This window comes from Heterodontus francisci, chromosome 16, assembly GCF_036365525.1.
Source record: "Heterodontus francisci isolate sHetFra1 chromosome 16, sHetFra1.hap1, whole genome shotgun sequence".
Taxonomy (NCBI): Eukaryota; Metazoa; Chordata; class Chondrichthyes; order Heterodontiformes; family Heterodontidae; genus Heterodontus; species Heterodontus francisci.
This window is the reverse complement of record NC_090386.1, coordinates 88,251,119-88,272,283: the sequence shown is the minus strand read 5'-3', so window position 1 is coordinate 88,272,283 and position 21,165 is coordinate 88,251,119. Positions and strand designations below refer to the sequence as shown.

The 21,165-nt window shown below is 45.0% G+C and overlaps 1 protein-coding gene across 1 annotated transcript; it reads right to left on the bottom strand.

Annotated features, from left to right (window-relative positions):
- Nucleotides 1–12,908: 12,908 nt before the first annotated feature.
- pxmp4 (peroxisomal membrane protein 4) lies at nt 12,909–20,830 on the bottom strand. Its single transcript, XM_068048586.1, has 4 exons — nt 20,702–20,830; nt 15,978–16,040; nt 14,516–14,714; nt 12,909–13,177 (listed from the first exon to the last, which is right to left on the bottom strand). Exons 1-4 carry the CDS (start codon nt 20,815–20,817, stop codon nt 12,914–12,916), a joined length of 642 nt encoding a protein of 213 aa, XP_067904687.1. The 5' UTR covers nt 20,818–20,830; the 3' UTR covers nt 12,909–12,913.
- Nucleotides 20,831–21,165: the final 335 nt, after the last annotated feature.

Here is a 21,165-nt window from a genome sequence, read left to right as displayed (position 1 = left end):
CAAGCCACTGTCTCCAGGGCTGTCACTGACTTCATCTCCTCCAGAGATCTTCCCTCTACAGCTTCCCACCTCATAGTCCCACAACCCCAAACAGCCCACTTCTACCTCCTTCCCAAAATCCACAAACAGGACTGTCCTGGTAGACCCATTGTTTCAGCCTGTTCCTGCCCCACTGAACTTATTTCTTGCCTATCTTGACTACTTTTTCTCCCCTTGTCCAGCAGTTCTGATGAAAAATCACAGACCTAATACATTAACTCTGTTTCTCTCTCCACAAATGCTGCCAGACCTGCTGTGTATTTCCAGCACTTTCTGTCCTTATTTCAGATGTCCAGCATCTGCAGTATTTTGCACGTTCTTGGAGGGTTGTTGGGCAGGAGGAGATTACAGAGATAGGGAGGGTTGAGGCTATGCAGGGATTTGTAAACAAATTTGAGAGTTTTCAAATCAAGACGTTACTTGACCAGGAGCCAATGTAGGTCAGTGAGCACAGGGGTGATAAGGGAATGGGACTTGGTGTGAATCAAGACACGGGCAGCAGAGTTTTTGGTGACCTCAAGTTCAGGGAGAGTAGACTGTGAGAGATCAGCCAGGAGTGTGTTGGAATAGTCAAATCTAGGCATGAATGAGGGTTTCAGCGCAGATGAGTTGAGACAGGGGCAAAGTCACGCAATGTTTGAGGTGGAAATAGGCAGTCTTACTGATGCCATGAATATCAGGTTGGAAGCTCATCTCAGGGTCAAATGTGACACCAAGGTTGCGAACAAAGTAGCTTAATCTCACACTGTGGCCAGGGAGAGGAATGGAGACGGCAGCTAGGGAACAGAGTTTGGAGTAGTGCTGAGTATTTCCCAGCATTTTCTGTTTTTAGTTCAGATTTCCAGCATCTGCAATATTTTGTTTTTTTTTTTAAAAAACTATGTCTCTGCTTTGATTCAACTGTATCCTTGTGAATAGAAATGTTGAAATAGTTGCTCAGATTTTTCAGCACTGGCTCATGAAAAAGTTCCAAAAAGGTATTTAAACAGAGACTCCAAACTCAGCCTCCCACTAAGACAGCTAGCTGGTATAAGGTTGGATTATACATCAACACCTGTGATTCAAAGATGGTGAATTCGCAGTCTCAGGCTATGCCAAGGATCAGAAGTATAGCATGTGTCCTTAACCGCAGGGAATAACCTGGGAGTTGGTGGGGGGGGAGAGAAGAGTCCACATCAGCAATACTTGCACACCTCCAAGCAGTTGTCTCAGGAGCTGTATTCATTAGCGGACTGTCATTGGTACCTTAGATACCGGAGAAGCAATAAAATATCCCAGGTACCTAAATGCAAATCCAGTTCTGCAGGGCTACAGAGTATTTACTGTACTTTTCAGATACCAGTTTTCAGGCAAATGGTCAAGGGGAAAATAAGTTTCTGAAGGCCACTTTAATCAAGTTTATTCGCAAGGGTGTACACAACATCATCCACTAAGTACTGCGATTGATTCGAAAATTAACACAAACTATACAGCTTCTTTGAAGTGTAGTTTTTACTAAAAATCTTCAAGTTTAAAAAAAAGAGTTCAAGCTGCAGCAAATAAGAGAATCGAATATAGTGCAAGTTGATGAATGTGGGAGTTTGACAATTAAGTTAGGAACTCAGCCTCCAATACAAGAATGCTTCTTTAAAATAGCATTTAGTAATTTAGGAAGTTTCATTGTACCTAGCACGCACTGGTTTCATTTTAAATAGCATTCTAAACATCTCTCATCAATTCAAGCAAGGATAAGCAATGCAACAGTGAGCTGACTGCACCTGACTCTTCACCACTCGCTGCCATAAATAAGTAGCCAGGTAACACGTATGGAACTTGCAGACAGGATTCTTCGGCTGGCCATGGCTGCTGTAGTGATAGGTTATTTGTTACTTTACAATGGGGAAGGGAGGGAGGAGGGGGGGGGGGGGGGGGGGAAGAGGTGCCAGGCACTCTTTTAGCCCAACCCGATCCCCCTCCAATCTCTCTGCCTCACAGGTTTTCGCTTCTGGCCCAGCCACTGTTACACATTTGGGAGCCCAGAGACTCCGTCTGGGGCCTGCTTGTGCAGGATGGCAAAGTGGGGCTCGAATCTTGGCATTTTTTGTGGAAATGCCTTTGCTCAAACATGCAGCACCACTCGCTAATTATTTTTCAGATTATCGGAGGTACGCTCTACCAATGACATTCATATTCAACAATTTTACACAAAAAATATTCTTTTAAAATCCACCAAATAGATTCTGAAAATATTACGGGTGGTGGAAGGAAATTCCATAGGAAATTTCAAAAGGCAGTTGGACATAGACTTGGAGAATTAATTTGCACTGTGATGTTGTTGTTTGGGACTAAATTGGCTAGCTCTTTCAAAGAGCCAGCATATGTACAATGGGCCAAAGGGCTTCCTGCTGTGCTATAAGATTCTATGATTACTAACTGAACAGCACTGTCTGATTGGCTTTGGGTATTACCCGCAAGCCACATTCACAGCTGATGCAGATCAATTGTAGGTGGGTGTGGGTGTCAGTTCAGCCCCCTTCTCCTTCCCTCCAGGTGTAATATGAACTCTGCTTCTCTTTCCACAGATGCTGCCAGACCTGCTGAGTGAATCCAGCATTTCTTGTTTTTGTTGTGTGTAATATGAACTCTACTGGGTTAGCATTGTCTGTAAAAAGGACTCGTATCGAAAAAAACAACTTGCTTGGCTGTTTTTAGGCTGAGCCCTTGGAAAAGACACTGCATTATCTGGTGTAAAGTTCAGCAACAGCTGCTCCAATCAGCTTTCACTTTCGTGCAGCCGAACAGTAGATTGAGGCAGGGTGGTGTGTGCACACCACTGCAACTGAGCAACAGACAAGATATGAAAGTTGTTCCTCAGCCTTTCCACTTAGGGCCTGTATACATTTTAAGGTTTAGACAACAGCTGAGAACTCAACATGGAGGGCAGTAAAACATGGCAAAAGACATAATTTGATGGACTTTGAGTAAAGGATTTTAGAGGAAGTTTGGTTTAGGATCCATGGTGGTAATTCCATTGTATTGCATCAACAAGTAGAACAAGTGTCTCTTTTACACTAGACTCTTTCCCCAACCCCCCACCCCCTCCCCACCACCACCTCTGCCTCCCCTCTCTTCACCACCCCCGCCCCCCCCCCCTATCCCCTCCTACCACGAGATGGGGATTGGGGAGGAATTTGGAATCAGTAACAGTCTTGACTCAGTGGTATTGCACTTGCCTCAGAATCATAAGATCATGGATTCAGCCCCACTCCAGGACTTGAGTACATCATCTAGGCTGATACTCCGGTGCACTACTGAGGGGGTTCTGCACTGTCAGAGGTGCCGTCTTTCAGATGAGAAGTTAAACCAAGCTCCCCATCTGCCCCCTCAGGTGGATGTAAAAAGATCCTAGGGCACTATTTCAAAGAGAAGCAGGGTTCTCCTGCTGTCCTGGCTAAAAACAATTTCTTTCCCAAGGCTTGACACAAAAAGATGGTTGCATTAACGTGACACTATATTCCAAATGTGTGCATCTGGTAAAATGTTATATTGATATTGCAATTTCTCAGAAGCTGCAAACATCAGGCTATTTCATTTACTGGTTTAAAACCCATTTCAGCCTTTGGTCAGAAATTCAGGCCAATTTGAAAACTCCACTACTGAAACCCATGGGCTCAAAAATATCTCAAATTTAGAATTTAAAAAAAAATCCTGTTTCTTGCACTAATTTCCTCCCCTCCAAAGCACCGACCATGGTACCTCTGACAGTTCAGGCTTAGAATGCCAGCCTAGATTTTTGTGCTCAGATCCTGGAGTGGGACTTGAACCCACACCTTTCTGACTCAGAGGCGAGAGTAGTACCAACTGAGCCACAGCTGACACACTACTTGCAAATGTGGTATCCTGCTACTCCAGTTCATCTGGAGAGCTGTGGCATGGGGCTGTGTTTCATGAGGGACAACTGAACTGGCTCCAGTAATAGACCATCTTTCACTAGTTCTTAAGAAGCTGAAAAACTTGCAATTTAGAGCCAATCTCTCAAACATTGTAACCTTGGCAACATTGTGCTTTAGGTAGGATAATTACGGTGTTCAACCTTATTCAGAATTCACCACCAGAAAGTACTTAGGTGTTCTTCATTTTCCATTCCCAATTTGGAACAAGATTGCCTCATTTCTCCTGCATTGAGGATACTTGATCCTGATATACAGACAAAAAATTACATTACGTTAAAGTACATGTTAGTCCAGCTTCCACCCTGAACAGATGACTGTAACATACCCTGAAAACACTGTCCAATTGAACTTTACCAACAGCTTCCTCAAATAAAAGATTAGGCAAGAATAAAATTACTTACACTAAAAAGTTACTGCATGAATTAGTTAACAGAACATTTACTGGGCTCCAAATATGCTCATCACAGAACTATGAAGAAGCATTTTCACGAGATTGGCTTTCGAGAGTGGGTGAGGGGTAAGCATAGGCCCTGCATGCAAACACAGCACACTCTGATTAACTGTGTGCTCTAAATAATATGCCTTGCATGTGGTACATTTGAAACCTGCAAACACAAATCCCAAATAGATAGGAGTGATCATGAATGACTTATGATTTAGAACAATGACCAACTCATACTTATTCAATCTGACTAAATCGGGATCTAACTCTTTCTCCCACATACGTTCCGTTCAAACTTGCACCATAGGTTGGGCGAGATCATTTTGGGCGAGAGGAGTAACTGACTTGGCAGTTCAGCCTCTCCTCTTTTGAGTTTGGTAATGAATTCAGCAGCTCTCCAACTAAATGCCTGAAGAATCACAGGATTGGCATGAAACTCTGTCCTGAGCATTTACTGCAGATCGCCTTTAGCAAATGAAAAGGTTTTTATTTTAACTTTGTGTACAACAGGAATCAAAAGAATGCTTTCTAAGTAGTTTGGAAGAGGGTGAGGTCATCAGCAGACACATGGAATAATGAAACTGGAGCTTGATACCAAAGTAGGAGAGACTTAATTTGAAATATCAGAGGCACAGTAACCTTACGCTTAATGACAACTCTGGTTAATGTACCTGTGTGCACACTGTACTTAGAACATTGCTAGACTAAAGGACATTTTCAGCAGCCCGCACTTAAACCTGACCTCATTCCCAGTAGGGTATGTGCAGCCCTACGTCATGCAACCCAATTTTACCTCTTGGGTACAGCTTGCTGTTGAAGTAGGCATTATCCTGCATCCTTCAGTTACACAAACAAAAAGCTTCAGACTAAACCTGTAACAACTGGGACAGTTCACAGGCGATGCCACATCGAGTATTAGGAACATAGGAACAGGAGTAGGCCATTCAGCCCATCGAGCCCATTCAATATGATCATGGCTGATCATCCACTTAAATGCCTTTTTCCCCATACTATCCCCATATCCCTTTATGTCATTGGTATTTAGTAATCTGTCAATCTCTACTTTAAATATACTCAATGATTAAGCTTCCACAGACCTCTGGGGTAAAGAATTCCAAAGATTCACAACCCTCTGAGTAAAGAAATTTCTCCTCATCTCTGTCCTAAGTGGCTTCCCCCTTATTTTGAAATTATGTTCCCTGGTTCTAGACTCCCCAGCCAGGGGAAACTTCTTACCTGCATCTTTCCTATCTATCATTTTGGGTGATATTTTGTAGGTTTCAATGCGATCACCTCTCATTCTTCGAAACTCTACAGAATACAGGCCCAGTTTCCCCAATCTCTCTTCATAGAACAGTCTCGCTATTCCAGGAAAAAGTCTGGTGAACCTTCGTTGCACTCCCTCTATGGCAATAATATCCTTCCTAAGGTAAGGGGACCAAAACAGCAAACAGTACTCCAGGTGCAGTCTGACCAAGGTTCTATACAATTGAAACAAGACTTCGCTACTCCTGTACTCAAATCCTCTTGCGATGAAGGCTAACATACCATTAGCCTTCCTAATTGCTTGCTGCACCTGCATGTTAGCTTTCAGTGACTTATAGACAAGGACACCCTGGTCCCTTTGTACATCGACATTTTCTAATCTCTTACCATTTAAGAAATACTCTGCACATTTATTCCTCCTACCAAAATGTATAACCTGACATTTTGTCCACATTATATTCCATCTGCCATGTTCATGCCCATTCACCAAGTCTCTCCAAATACCCTTCAAGCCACTTTGCATCTTCTTCACAACACACATTCCCACCTAGTTTTGTGTCATCCGCAAACTTGGAAATATTACATATGGTCCCCACATCCAAATCATTGATATAACTGGCACCCCAAGTACTGATCCTTGCAGTACCCCACTAGTCACTGCCTGCCAACGCGAAAATGAATTGTTTATTCCTACTCTGTGTTCTGCCCCTTAATCCATGCCAGTAAATTACCTCCTATCCCACGTGCTTTCATCTCGCTAAACAACCTCCTGTGGAGGACTTTATCAAAAGCCTTCTGAAAATCCAAGTCTACCACGTCCACCAACTCCCCTTTATCAATTCTGTTAGTAACATCCTCAAAAAACTCCAACAGGTTCGTTAAACATGATTTCCCATTCATAAATCCATGCTGAATATGCCCAATCAGATTATTATCCAAGTGTCCATTTATCACATCCTTTAATGACAACTTAAAGCTTCTTGCTGTACAAAATACACAAAAGATTGGTTAGCTTGTCTCGCGTGTGTGCAATTTGAGAGATTATGCTGAACATATGAATACAGTTTATGGAAAGTTTATATTTAAAAAGAACTGAAGTAAAAACCTTAACCGTTACCCTGCCAATAAAATGGAAGGCCATTAACTAATAACCGGTGACTGACACGCAAATGGGCCACGCCACTGATCAAAATTAAAAAGCTGTCCAAACCCAAAACAAAGTATTAAAGATTACAGCATTGTATTAGTTATTCGGATGCCTGTGACATTTTAAGTCACAGCATTTGTATGGAACACATAATATCATATAATGATACAGGACAGGAGGCCATTTGGCCCATCATGCCTGTGCCAGCTCTTTTGTAGGCTTTTCAATTAATCCCATTCTCCCATGAATTATAGAAACTTTAGCACCACAGCCCATCATTCACCTGCTAGCTCCACATCAGACCTACCTTAGCATTTGATATTTTTCCTTTTCAGGTGTTTGATTCCCTTGAGTGTGCCGCCTGGCTCAGAGTCAACCACACACTAACAACCCTTTGCGTAAAAATAATCTTTCTCCCCTCCCTTTTTAATTCTAAGTATATGCCTGTTACTGATTCAGCCGCCAATGGAAACAACCCTTCAGTATTTACCCTCCCAAAAACTTCCATAAATTTGAACACTTCAATTAGATCCCCCTTTACCTTCTCTGCTCCACCAAGTACTTCACCTGTTTTTCTCATCATAACTATAGCTTCTCTTCCCTGGCACCATTTTAATCCTGCAGACACATGCCTACTGGAACAAATGGCATTAACGTAAAGGATGGAAGTGGGTTCCAAACATCTAGAGAGGAGAATTTCATCCCATCAGTTTGAAATGGATCGCAACAAGACAGGGAAAGATCTCTACACGATCCGAACTCTTAAGCCGTCAAGTTGCTTTGTGTTGCTGAGGAGCAGACCAAAGACATCACTCTCCGATGGCACCTCGTACAAATGGCTTCTTTGCGTGTGAGCCTTGAAGTTTAGTGTAGGCAGGATAATAGTCTATGGAGTATGTCACAACTGAGCCCAAACATCAGTGCGGTATCTGGAGTACATTTGACTGAATAATGGTCAGAAGATGGAACTCTGGTCAACTTTCCTCTCTCCAACCTGGGGAGCTGGGGTTGCCAACTCTGGTTGGATGTCATCCTGGAAGTTTCATCATATGACAGACAACACACTCATCATTGGTCCCTGAACACGTCATCCTGACAGTACACCACCATCCCAACCAATTGGAAAGCAAACAGACTCTTCATTATCTGATTGGATAATTGATTCAAACAGCTCTTCCTTTCTCCCTCCTCCCCATCTCCAATATTTTGATAACAAAAGGGGTTTTATTTTCTTTGAACATGATTTTATTTTTGTAATGCCCTTAATGATTTTTCTCCTGTGTCTTGTTCACAGCAATGTCCTTGAGATTAATGTTCAATTCCTGGAGACTCCAGTACAATCCTGGAGGGCTGGCAACCCTAGGTCAATCCAAAGCCAATTGTGCCACCTTGACTCACATCATGGCCAAGATCAGCGAACTCAGCAGAGACTGGGAATCGAGGGCCATCGTTCTTTTTGGAAAGAAAGTCTCTTTCTGTCTCCTTCCCCCCACCCACCCCTCAGGCGAGAAACAAGGTCACAAACCCCAAAAGTCACAGCCAGTAAAATACACACACAGGAAACACTGACCATCAGCCCCGCAAATAAACCAACTCCATTAATCAATTAGTCAAAAGCACAAGAAAAATTTGCAAGCCGCATTCATCGCAATAATCTGTATTAAATCTTTGGATGAGCAATAGCAAACAATAGCTCACAGAAAAATAATCAACAGAAAAAAAAAAGCTGGTTTCAATTGTTACAACGGACTCAGTGTATAAGCCACCCTTTGGAGGCCTGCAATTTTTACTACAATAAATATCATGCAACTCAGCTTTAATAGTTAAAATGAAAATACATGGACGAGAACCACACCAAAGTTTTTACTCGTGTTTTCAATCATGTGTCAAGTAGTGGGAGCTGGAAGTGACATCTTTACCTAACCTTGCGCAAATGTGATAGAATTTTAATCCTTCAACTTAAACAACTTTAGCTTTTTATTTTATTAGACAGAAACTCTGGCATTCAAGCATGTGGTCGAACCCAGGCTCTGCGACACCAAGAAGTACTTAAGAGCTTGGAAAAACTGGGGTGGGTCAGGCTGTGAGCTGTGAGGCTACAAAAAGGCATTTGACAAAAATAAAAACAAAAAATGCTGGAAATACTCAGGTGGTCTGGTAGCATCTGTGGAGAGAGAAGCAGAGTTAATGTTTCAGGTCAGTGACCTTTCATCAGAACTGGCAAAGGTTAGAAATGTAATAGGTTTTAATCAAATAAAGCAAAGGTGGGGCAAAAGAGAACAAAAGGGAAGCTGTTGATGGGACAGAGGGTCACAGAGAATAACTGACCAGAAGGTCATGGAGCAAAGGCAAAGGGTGTGTTAATAATGCGGTGAAAGACAAAGTGTTAGTGTAGAGAGGGTATCAAATGACAGAATAATGAACAGACCTGGCCAAAAGCACAAACATGAAAAAAACCAGTGGGCAGGCACATAGTAAAAAAATGAATGATGAAACAAGCTAAAATAAAAATAAAAATAAGGGGACCAGTCATGCTCTGAAATTATTGAACTCAATCTTCAGTCCGGTAGGCTGTAAATGTAGCGTAAATGAGATGCTGTTCCTCGAGCTTGCGTTGATGTTCACTGGAACACTGCAGCAAGCCCAGGACAGAGATGTGGGCATGAGAACAGCGGGGTATGTTGAAATGACAAGTGACAGGAAGATTGGGGTCATGTTTTCGGACGGAGTGAAGATGTTCCGCAAAGCGGTCACCCAATCTGCGTTTGGTCTCCTCAATGTAGAGGAGACCACATTGTGAGCAGCGAATACAGTATACTACATTGAAAGAAGTACAAGTAAATCGCTGCTTCACCTGAAAGAAGTGTTTGGGGCCTTGGATAATGAGGTGAAAGGATAGGTATTCCACCTCCTGCGATTACATGGGAAGGTGCTGTGGGAAGGGGACGAGGTGTCGGGGGTAATGGAGAAGTGGACCAGGGTGTCGTGGAGGGAACGATCCCTTTGGAATGCTGACAGGGGAGGGGAAGATGCATTTGGTAGTGGCATCACACTGGCAGAAATGGCAGAGGGTGATCCTTTGAATGTGGAGGCTGGTGGGGTGGAAAGTGAGGACAAGGGGAACCCTGTCGCAGTTCTGGGAGGGAGGGGAAGGGGTGAGGGTAGAGGTGTGGGAAATGGGCCGGATACAGTTGAAGGCCCTGTCAACCACAGTGAGGGGGAATCCTTGATTGAGGAAAAAGGAAGACATATCAGAAGCGCTGTTGTGGAAGGTTGCATCATCAGAGCAGATGCGTCGGAGGCGGAGAAACTGGGAGAATGGAATGGAGTCCATACAGGAGGCAGGGTGTGAAGAATTGTAGTCGAGATAGCTGTGGGAGTTGGTGGGCTTACAATGAATATTAGTAGACAGTCTATCCCCAGAGATGGAGACAGAGAAGTTGAGGAAGGGAAGGGAAGTGTCGGAGATGGACCATGTAAAGGTGAGAGAAGGGTGGAAATTGGAAGCAAAGTTGATAAAGTTTTCCAGTTCGGGGCAGGAGCAGAAAACGGCACCGATACAGTCATCAATGTACCAGAAAAAGAATTGGGGGAGGGGGCCTGCGCAGGACTGGAACAAGGAATGTTCGACATATCCCACAAAAAGACAGGCATAACTAGGACTCGTGCGGGTACCCATAGCAACACCTTTTACTTGAAGGAAGTGAGTGGAGTTGAAGGAGAAGTTGTTCAATGTGAGAACAAGTTCAGCCAGGCGGAGGAGGGTGTTAGTGGATGGGGACTGGTTGGGCCCCTGTTCAAGGAAGAAGCGGAGAGCCCTCAAACCGTCCTGGTGGGTGATGGAGGTATAGAGAGATTGCACGTCCATAGCGAAGAGGAAGCGGTTAGGGTCAGGAAACTGGAAATTGTCAAAATGACGTAGGGCGTCAGAAGAGTCACGGATGTAGGTGGGGAGAGACTGGACCGGGGAAGAAAAGATAGAGTCAAGACAGAAAGAAATAAGCTCAGTGGGGCAGGAACATGCTGAAACGGTGGGTCTGCCAGGGCAGTCCTGTTTGTAGATTTTGGGAAGGAGGTAGAAGCAGGCTGTCCGGGGTTGAGGGACTATGAGGTTGGAAGCTATAGAGGGAAGATCTCCAGAGATGAGGTCAGTGACAGTCCTGTGGACAGTAGCTTGATGTTCAGTGGTGGGGTCATGGTCCAGGGGGAGGTAGGAATCTGACAAAAATACCTCTGAAGAGGTTTAAAGCCCAGCTGGAGGGCCTTCGTGTGGCTCAGAAAAGAACATGCCAAAAAGAATGGAACAAGTTTTAAATATTGAAACTCTGTTGGCTCATTAGTTATTTGTTTTCTAGCTTATTTGCTCTCTAGCTGTCTGTATTTCCAGATATCAGCACAGTTAACTTAATAGGTTATTTTCAGCCAATTAAAAAATGCAGGCTGGATTAAAAATGATGGGAGATGTACACAATTTATTGGAACAGAAATCAGACATTTAGCCCCTCGAGCCTGTTTTGCCCTTCAATGAGATCATGGCTGATTTGCGACCTAACTCCATGCACCCACCTTTGCCCCATATCTCTTAATACCTTTGCTTAACAAAAGTCAATCAATCTCAGGTTAAGATTAACAATCGATCTAGCAACAATTGCCATTTGCGGAAGAGAGTTCCAAACTTCTGCCATCCTTTGTACATAGGAAATAGGAGCAGGAGTAGGCCATTTGGCCCATCAAACCTGCTCTGCCATTCAACTAGATCATGGCTGATCTTCTACCTCAATTCCACTTTCCCACACTATCCCATATCCCTTGATAGCTTTAATATCTGGAAATCTATTGATCTCCGACTTGAACATACTCAATGACTGAGCCTCCACAGCCCTCTGGGGTAGAGAATTCCAAAGATTCATCACCCTCAGTGAAGAAATTCCCCCTCATCTCAGTCCTAAATGGCCTACCTGTTATTCTGAGACTGTGACCCCTGGTTCAAGATCCCATCCCAGCCAGGGGAAACATCCTTCCCTGCATCAACCTTGTCAAGCCCTGTAAGAATTTTGTATGTATCAATAGATCACCTCTGTGTCTAGAACTGTTTCCTAATTTCACGCCTGAAAGATCTGGCTCCAATTCTTTGACTATGCCCTCTAGTCCCAAACTCCCCAAACAAAGGAAATGGCTTTTCTCTATCTACCCTATCTGTTCCCCTTAACATCTTGAAAACTTCAATCAAAATCACCCCTTAACCTTCTGAATTCCAGAGAATACAACCCTACAGTTTTGGATGACCTCAAATTGACATAGATCAATAAAATTTCATGAACAGATACAGAAAATAATCAAAACGTCTAATAGAATTCTGGCCTTTATATCTAGAGGATGAGAATACAAGAGGGTAAAAACACAGTTCTGTTAGACCACAAAGACTAATCCTCCCATCAGTAATCAATTCTCTCGTGCCACAAAGAGCTCCCAGAGAGACAGGAAGGTTTCTCTCCGATAAAAGCTCAGCTCAGTTGACCAAAAACAACACCAGAGTTCTTGTAGGAAGAGTCTGGACCCAATAAAGCTGTTCAACATTCTTCCCCCATCCCACCAACTTGTCAGCCTCTGGCAGACCAAAGCATTCCACAGTGGATTTGGGAGGGTTTTAAAAAAGCCGAGGTAAAAATAAGCCCACCTGATCCATCTGTGATCACATTAGCGCTGACTGATTTGTAAAGCAACGTTCAAGAAAGTTAAGATGCAAGACATCAACCTAACCAAAGCTCTTGCCCTCCTCTTCAACTAGGCCGTGGGAATACTCCAATTGATTGGTAACCACCTTAAATCGAGGACAAGGGACCTCATTGTTCATCGAGCTTAGTTCACTTTTTGAAAGAGAAATGTTATTTACAAAAACACACAGAATGACTGCTTCCAACGTCACAGATATATCACTGCCAAATATCAGGGACTCCTGAGAGCATGTGGTCAAACCGCACCTAGTGTTAAATCACTTACAGTAACTGGCGTCTTCAGGACAGAAGAGAAAATTAATGGACATATCATTCTGCTAAAAAGTTGCTTTTCTTCAAACCAAAAGCCTACTCATTTACCAGTACTCTTTTTGTTATAAATGAGAAAGTCCAATATATCGTGCCAGATGTTGCTGTCGTCATAGAGGTAGGTCATGGAAGACTGGAGCGATGGCTGCAGTGTGTGCGGGTGGTGCTCAAATAGCCACAAGACGACACCCCACACCAACGTGGCGAACAGAGGGAACGGGTCTCGCTTTGTCTCGGGAAAGTAACCCTTTTCAACAGCCAGTCGTGAAACAGCAAAAAGAACTCGAGACAACAGGTACATATTTATCTGTAGGGAAACAGAGAGTTAGATGGCAGTGGTTATCAAAAGAAGGATATCTTACAACAGACATACAGGGCCTGGATTTAGCCACCATTTTGGCAACCAAGGAAACAATTTTATTTTGAACGGAATGCAAAGATTCTCCTGAAATCACACCCCCTAGGCAGCAAATTTAATTTAGGTTCCAAAATCTCATCCAACAGATCCAAATGCATCTGAACAAGAGTCTACTAAATTGTCCCAGAATGAATAAAATGTTATACAACAGCACTACACAACTATTTCGCCCCCCTTCCCCAACCACCACACATTGCCATTTTCCTTACTAATTCACCATTCAACCAATATTCCCTTCTTCCCTCAAGGTGCTGATTCCTGTTAGAGTACAAATCCAGTAAGGATCCCAATCACTACAGCCATCCTCTCTAAACTGGGCACTCAATGAGAACAGAATCAGGCTCATGTGTGAGACCCTCCAGCAACTACATTCACTGACTAGCTTAACAAATGAACCCCTCTCCTCAGCACTGAAGGCGATACTGGGAGCCATGGTAGAGAAGGCCCGTCAGGAATTGAAAAAGGAAAGATCGCAGGATGTATAAAATCCCATGTCCAGCTCATCAATTAACAGATTTTCAGGCACTGAAACCCAACGGCTACAGCTTGTGAAACCGGGAAATTGTCCAACTAGTGTAAAAGTCCTCAGGTGTGTCTTTTACAGGCCAGGTTCATCAGAATCTTACAGCTACTGAATATGAAAAAAAAACCACAAGCAAGCCTCATCAACGCTAATGGCAGCACTCGTTAAGCCATTACGACAGACTTGCATTTATATAGCACCTTTCACAGCCTCAGGACATTCCAAAGCACTTTACACCCAATTAAGTGTTTTTGAAATGTAGTCGCTGTTGCAGACAAATAGCAATGAGATAATGACCAGACAATCTGTTTTCAGTGATGTTGGTTGAATGATATATATTGGCCATAATTTTTTATTAATACAGTCATAACAGCACAGTAGGCCTTTTGGCCCATTGAGGCCATGCCAGCTGACTGTAGAGCAATCCAGTAATTCCCATATATCTATTATATAAAATATACCCATGCATAGTTAAACATTCAGATATAAATGGCCAATTGGATGAGATGCAACAGCTGATAGAACTGTGGCAGCACAAGACGCCACCTTTAGGAAAAGGAGGGTAATGCACGAGATGAGACTATGCTCATACCTCCTTATACCCTGTTCCAAAGACAAATTGCAAAGGGGCCCAAGTGCAGGCCCGTCTCACTTCTACAGACGTAGGAAGAAAACATAGAAACAGAAGGTTTTTTTTCTTTTACCTGGCTGTTTATGTGGTTGTTGTCTCCAAACACGAACCAGCCCCCCATACAAGCTGCCAAAAATGAGTGGAACTGCGCCTTCTCACCCTGCAGCCAGTGCTGTGCTGCCAGCAGTCCCTTGTACAAGAAGACGAAGATGGCCAGGTTTCGGGAATGAGTGTATGTAGCTTGAGCAATGGCTTTCAGTTTGTCTATGAGACTGAATGCATAACAAAACATTAGGATTGTTTCTAATATTTTCTCTCCGATCCCCACCCAGCCCCTTCAGTTCTCCTTATTTCTTGTATCCTAATCTAATCCTATCCTAGGATATGGGCGGGATGGTGACAATCTCGTGTCTATGCCACTTTTCAGTGGGATGACCCGCTCATGTTCTGGGCTGGCTCTTGCCCTGAACTTCCTGCTCCCTGTGGGTTGCAGCACTGGTACCGCACCTCAGAGCAGGACGGCAAACACTCCCCACCCTTCCCATGGGGACTTGTACACACAAACACATTACCTGCAAGTGCTGCAGTGTATAAGTGACTCACAGTTACCTGACCATCATGAAGAATCTTAAGCCATCCTATATTTTAAAAAGTGCTGGTCCCTAGCAACAGCACTTAGAATTTTTTTTTGTTATGCATGGCCTATTCATTTAAGCATGTGGGAAATTTAAATTTTTATGCACAGTAACTAAAAGGGGCCGACTTGTGCTCGGCCTTCGCAGGAACTTCCAGGATGCTGCACAGTCACACTGCTTAGAGCAAAACAGTGGTCACTCGTGTGCATGGTGCACCCAGCACCTGTGCGGGGCTATTGTCCAGAGCAGATTCAATGTCTGTGATCAACATTTAGGCTCTGGCAGAGTTATATGCACCAGAATGAAATAAAAATAAAAGACTTGCATTTATATAGCTTTTATGACCACAGGGCGTCCCAAATCATTTAACAGCTAAGAAATACTCTTTGAAGCATATTCACTGTTTAACATAGGAAATGTGGCAGCCAATTCACACATAGCAAGCTCCCAAAAACAATGATAGTGACCAGATGTTTCTGTGATGTTGATTGAGAGATAAATATTGGCCAGGACACAGAGGATAACTCCTCTGCTCTTCTTCAAAATAGTGCCATGGGATCTTTTACATCCACCCGAGAGAGTAGATGGGACCTCAGTTTAACAACGCATCCGAAGGATGGCACCGCCAACGGTGCAGCACTCCCTCAGTACTGTACTGGAGTGTCAGCCTTGATTTTTGTGTTCAAACCCTGGAGTGGGACTTGAACCCACCACCTTCCTGAATCAGAGGCGAGAGTGCTACCAACTGAGCCACAACAGACACAGAAAATAAATCAATATTTTTGTGAGATATCAAATCCCTTTGAATCACTGGCAATTTTAAAACACCGCTTCACAATTGGAAATGGGCCGAGCAATGATAACGATAACATATACAGACAGTACACAAGCAGCCCTTACCTTCCACTTTTGAACAGGAAAGTCATCACAAGAGCATGTGGGGCTCGGATTTTGGCTCCATACCTTTAAAAAAAAAGGTGCATAACTCAATATGTGCACACAAACCCAACAGGACCTGAAAGCCACTGTGAAGCATGAAGGAGACTTTTGCAGAAACAACCATTTCCCAAGAATGCATTTATAAAAAGTACTCATTGTACTGGCTCGATTCTCAACTACCTTCCTCCAGAATTACTCACCTACTATAGCTGTCGGGGGCCCCTAATTTCTTCACACACCATTGTTGACTATATCCAGAATTGTAGATCCATCTCTGCTCCTGCCACACCACCCAAGAGGGCCTCTGACAGAAGCCAGCCCTGATCCCGGGACAACCATCTCACCAGGAATGTCCGACTGCTGCACATAATCAACAACTAGGGGAAGGGAAGGGATGAGAAATAAAATGAGCCAACCCCACAATCCGTCACCGCAAAAGAAAAAGGAACCGATGAAAGACGATCCCAAAATGCAAGTGGGGTGTCTCACACATACCCGGTTTGTGAGAGCCACTTAAAGCTGTCATTCCCTTAACAACAACAAAAAACTGACACACACATAGATATTGTGTTTCAGCTGACTTCAGAAAAGTTAAAAATAAATCTAATTCTTAACAACTGGATCTGCACTAATTTTTATTTGAACAAATTCATAATTGAAACTTGGGGTTTGTACACACTGACTAAACACTCCAGCTGCACCCATCCCCCACCCCCACCAAACCCACTTCTACCAGTCAGACAATTGTTAGTCATGTTGACACCAGACTGAGGGGGAATAAAGGAGAAAAGGTATTGGCTTGGGAGGGACAGGACATTGTTAGGACAGAGGGAGGTAGTGAATAGTAAATAAAGTCTGCAGTTCCTGTTAATGAGTTCCAGTCTCTTTACAGCTAACAGAGCGATCAGTCTCCAAATCAATCTCGTTAGGAATATGATTCCTGCACATCCAGATTTGCATTAAGTACTTCAGCACTGTCATTCAGATTTTAATAAAGTGTAATGGGGAATGCAAAATTGTTCTATTGCATATGCTTAAATGATATAATTATGTTACAGTTTATATTACCCTTTAGAATTTGTGCACACTTGAGCTGCCCAACACTAGCTTCAACAGAGTTTGAGGTTACAAGTCACCCATTGAAAGAAAGACTTGCATTTATATAGTGCCATTAATGTCCCATAGCCACTGAAGTACTTTTGAAGTGCAGTCACTGTTGCAATGTAGGAAACGCAGCAGCAAATTTGTGCACAGCAAGCTCCCACAAACAGCAATGTGATAAGGACCAGATAATGGTTGAGGGATAAATACTGGCCAGGACCTATTCACCTGAGCAGAGAGGTCAGTGACTAGGAGGCTTGGATTTAAAGTGATTAGTAGAAAAATTAGAGGGGAGATGAGGAAAAACATTTTCACCCAGAGGGTGGTGGGGGTCTGGAACTCACTGCCTGAAAGGGTAGTTGAGGCAGAAACCCTCAACTCATTCAAAAAGAGTCTGGATATGCACCTCAAGTGCCTTAATGAGCAGGGCTATGGACCAAATGCTGGAAGGGTGAGATTATAATGGGTGGATCGTTTTTCGGCCAGCACAGACACAATGGGTCAAGTGGCCTTGTTCTGTGCATTAAACTTTCTATGATTTCTATGACACAAGGGAGAACCCCCTTGCTGTTGTTCGAAATAGTACTATGGAATCTTTTATGTCCACCTGAGAGGGCAAACGGGGTTGCAGTTTAATATCTCATCCGAAAGACAGGATCTCTGACACTGCAGCACTCCCACAGTACTGCACTGGGAGTGTCAGGCTAGATTTTGTGCCCAAGTCCCTCAAGTGGGACTTGAAGCCAGAACCTTCTAACTCAGAGGCAGAAGTGCTACTAACTGAGTCATGGTTGAAACTGGTTGTAGCAATCACAGAAACAAACTGAACTGATGAATTTAGAAGCCTGTTGCTACCTTAAAATATAGCAGCACACAGGTAAAATCTCCTGCAGAATACGGTACCACATACTAAAACAAAAGCCTAGCGATTAATACTACAAGGTCTTGCAGCTTCCAGCATGACCCACTTGCTCTGATATCTGAACATGGAGACCACAAATTCAATCCAGCAAGATTTCAGCTGCTGAGGAGATTTACCTCAGATTAGTTCACATTCTTCAGCAGCTTTACAGAGTTCTGCCATGCCATTTTCCCCCCCAGTCACATTCTACTTTAATAAATAAACCCACAGAGACTGTTAATCTACCTACCATTCCCATGACAACCCAACTGCCAATGAATGGGAAAGCAGAGTTCATTAATTCATGAGAAATGATTCTTCCAAAACACTGCCACATTTAACATAATTTAAACTTGATTTATAAACAAAAAATACAGCCTGCTCCCTCAATGGCATAACAGGTTTATCCCATATGTCATGGAGCCATAAACACCAGGGTGATGGTGTGTTTGATCCCCAGACGATGCTAAGCTAGTACAGGCATGAGCAAGGAGTGTGATGGAATACTCTCCACTTGCCTGGATGGGTGCAGCTCCAACAACACTCAACAAGCTCGACACCATCCAGGACAAAGCAGCCCGCTTGACTGGCACCCCTTTCACCACCTTCAACATTTACTCCCTTCACCACTGGCACATAATGGTAGTAGTGTGTACCATCTACGAGATACACTGCAGCAACTCGACAAGGTGCCTTCAACAGCACCTTCCAAACCCATTATCTCTCCCACCTAGAAGGACAGGTGCAGCAGACGCATGGGAACACCACCACCTGCAAGTTCCCCTCCAAGCCACACACCATCCTGGCTTGAAACTAAATCGCCGTTCCTTCACTGTCGTTGGGTCAAAATCCTGGAACTCCCTTCCGAACACTACTGTGGGTATACCTACCCCACATGGACTGCAGCAAGAAGGCAGCTCACTACCATCTTCTCAAAGGCAACTAGGGATGGGCAATAAATGTTAGCCTTGCCAGCGAAACACATATCCCAAGAATGAATAAAAAAACTAAAAAACCTAGCTTGATCATCCCTCCCGATCAGCAAACTAGTCCCCATACTCTGCAATTCTTTAAACCCTCTTCTTCATGATCTCCCTTCCCTCCTTTAAAAACCAGCCACATGGTGATCCCTCCTAATATCGTAGTGTACATTTTAGTCTAATTACATCTCTGTGACATACCATCCATTACAGTGGATATGAGGCCAGGAATAAACCAGCTCCACCCATCGCTGGGGGTCCGAGGCCAGGAATAAACCAGCTCCATCCATCACTGGGGGTCCGAGGCCAGGAGTAAATGACCTCCACCCATCGCTGGGGGTCCGAGGCCAGGAATAAACCAGCTCCATCCATCGCTGGGGGTCCGAGGCCAAAAATAAACCAGCTCCACCCATCACTGGGGGTCCGAGGCCAGGAGTAAACCAGCTCCACCCATCACTGGGGGTTCGAGGCCAGGAATAAATCAGCTCCAACCATCAATGGGGGTCCGAGGCCAGGAATAAACCAGCTCCACCCATCACTGGGGGTCCGAGGCCAGGAATAAACCAGCTCCACCCATCGATGGGGGTCCGAGGCCAGGAATAAACCAGCTCCACCCATCGATGGGGGTCCGAGGCCAGGAATAAACCAGCTCCACCTATCACTGGGGGCCCGAGGCCAGGAATAAACCAGCTCCACCCATCGCTGGGGGTCCGAGGCCAGGTGTAAACCAGCTCCATCCATCGCTGGGGGTCCGAGGCCAGGGGTAAACCAGCTCCACCTATCGCTGGGGGTCCGAGGCCAAGGATAAACCAGCTCCACCCATCGCTGGGGGTCCGAGGCCAGGGGTAAACCAGCTCCAACCATCGCTGGGGGTCCGAGGCCAGGAATAAACCAGCTCCACCCATCGCTGGGGGTCCGAGGCCAGGAATAAACCAGCTCCACCCATCACTGGGGGTCCGAGGCCAGGAATAAACCAGCTCCACCCATCGCTGGGGGTCCGAGGCCAGGAATAAACCAGCTCCACCCATCGCTGGGGGTCCGAGGCCAGGAATAAACCAGCTCCACCCATCGCTGGAGGTCCGACGCCATTAATAAACCAGCTCCACCCATCGCTGGGGGTCCGGCGCCAGGAGTAAACCAGCTCCACCCATCGCTGGGGGTCCGAGGCCAGGAATAAACCAGCTCCACCCATCGCTGGGGTCCGAGGCCAGGAATAAACCAGTTCCACCCATCACTGGGGGTCCGAGGCCAGGAATAAACCAGCTCCACCCATCGCTGGGGGTCCGAGGCCAGGAATAAACCAGCTCCACCCATCGCTGGGGGTCCGCCAGGAATAAACCAGCTCCACCCATCGCTGGGGGTCTGAGGCCAGGAATAAACCAGCTCCACCCACCCCTGGGGGTCCAACACCAGGAATAAACCAGCTCCACCCATCGCTGGGGGTCCGAGGCCAGGAATAAACCAGCTCCACCCATCGCTGGGGGTCCGAGGCCAGGAATAAACCAGCTCCACCCATCACTGGGGGTCCGAGGCCAGGAGTAAACCAGCTCCACCCATCACTGGGGGTCCGAGGCCAGGAATAAACCAGCTCCACCCATCACTGGGGGTCCGAGGCCAGGAGTAAACCAGCTCCACCCATCACTGCCCCATTCCCGGGGATTCTGCAGGCTTGACCGTCTCCCTCCCCGGTTCCCCACACTCACACGACCCCGTTGCGGAATCCCTTGACGGCCGCCAAGACGGCGTGGAGCCGGTGCTCCCGGAGCAGCCGGTTCACGGCCCTAACCGCCAACAGCAGCAACTCCTCACGCCCCATCATGGACGGACCGGTAACAGCGACGTACCGGAAATCAGTCCAGCCTCGAATCCGCTCCGACTGGAAGTGGGGAATAATAGTTCCTAGTCCCCTAGCTGCAGCAGTCCAGGGTTGCCAACCTTCCAGGGTGACTCTGGAGTCCCCAGGTGTGAAAGACTAATCTGCAGGACACTGCTGCAGATAATTGGGGAGACAAATTATAGGGCCGTTTGTGTTTTTTCCAAAGTGATTTGAAAAAAAAAACTTCGAGGATTTTTGTGCATTAGTTGTAATAAAAATTGGGCATGGGGGTTGCAGTGTGGAAAAAGTGACTACAGGTGTCAGCGCTGTGGCTCAGTTGGTTGCACATTT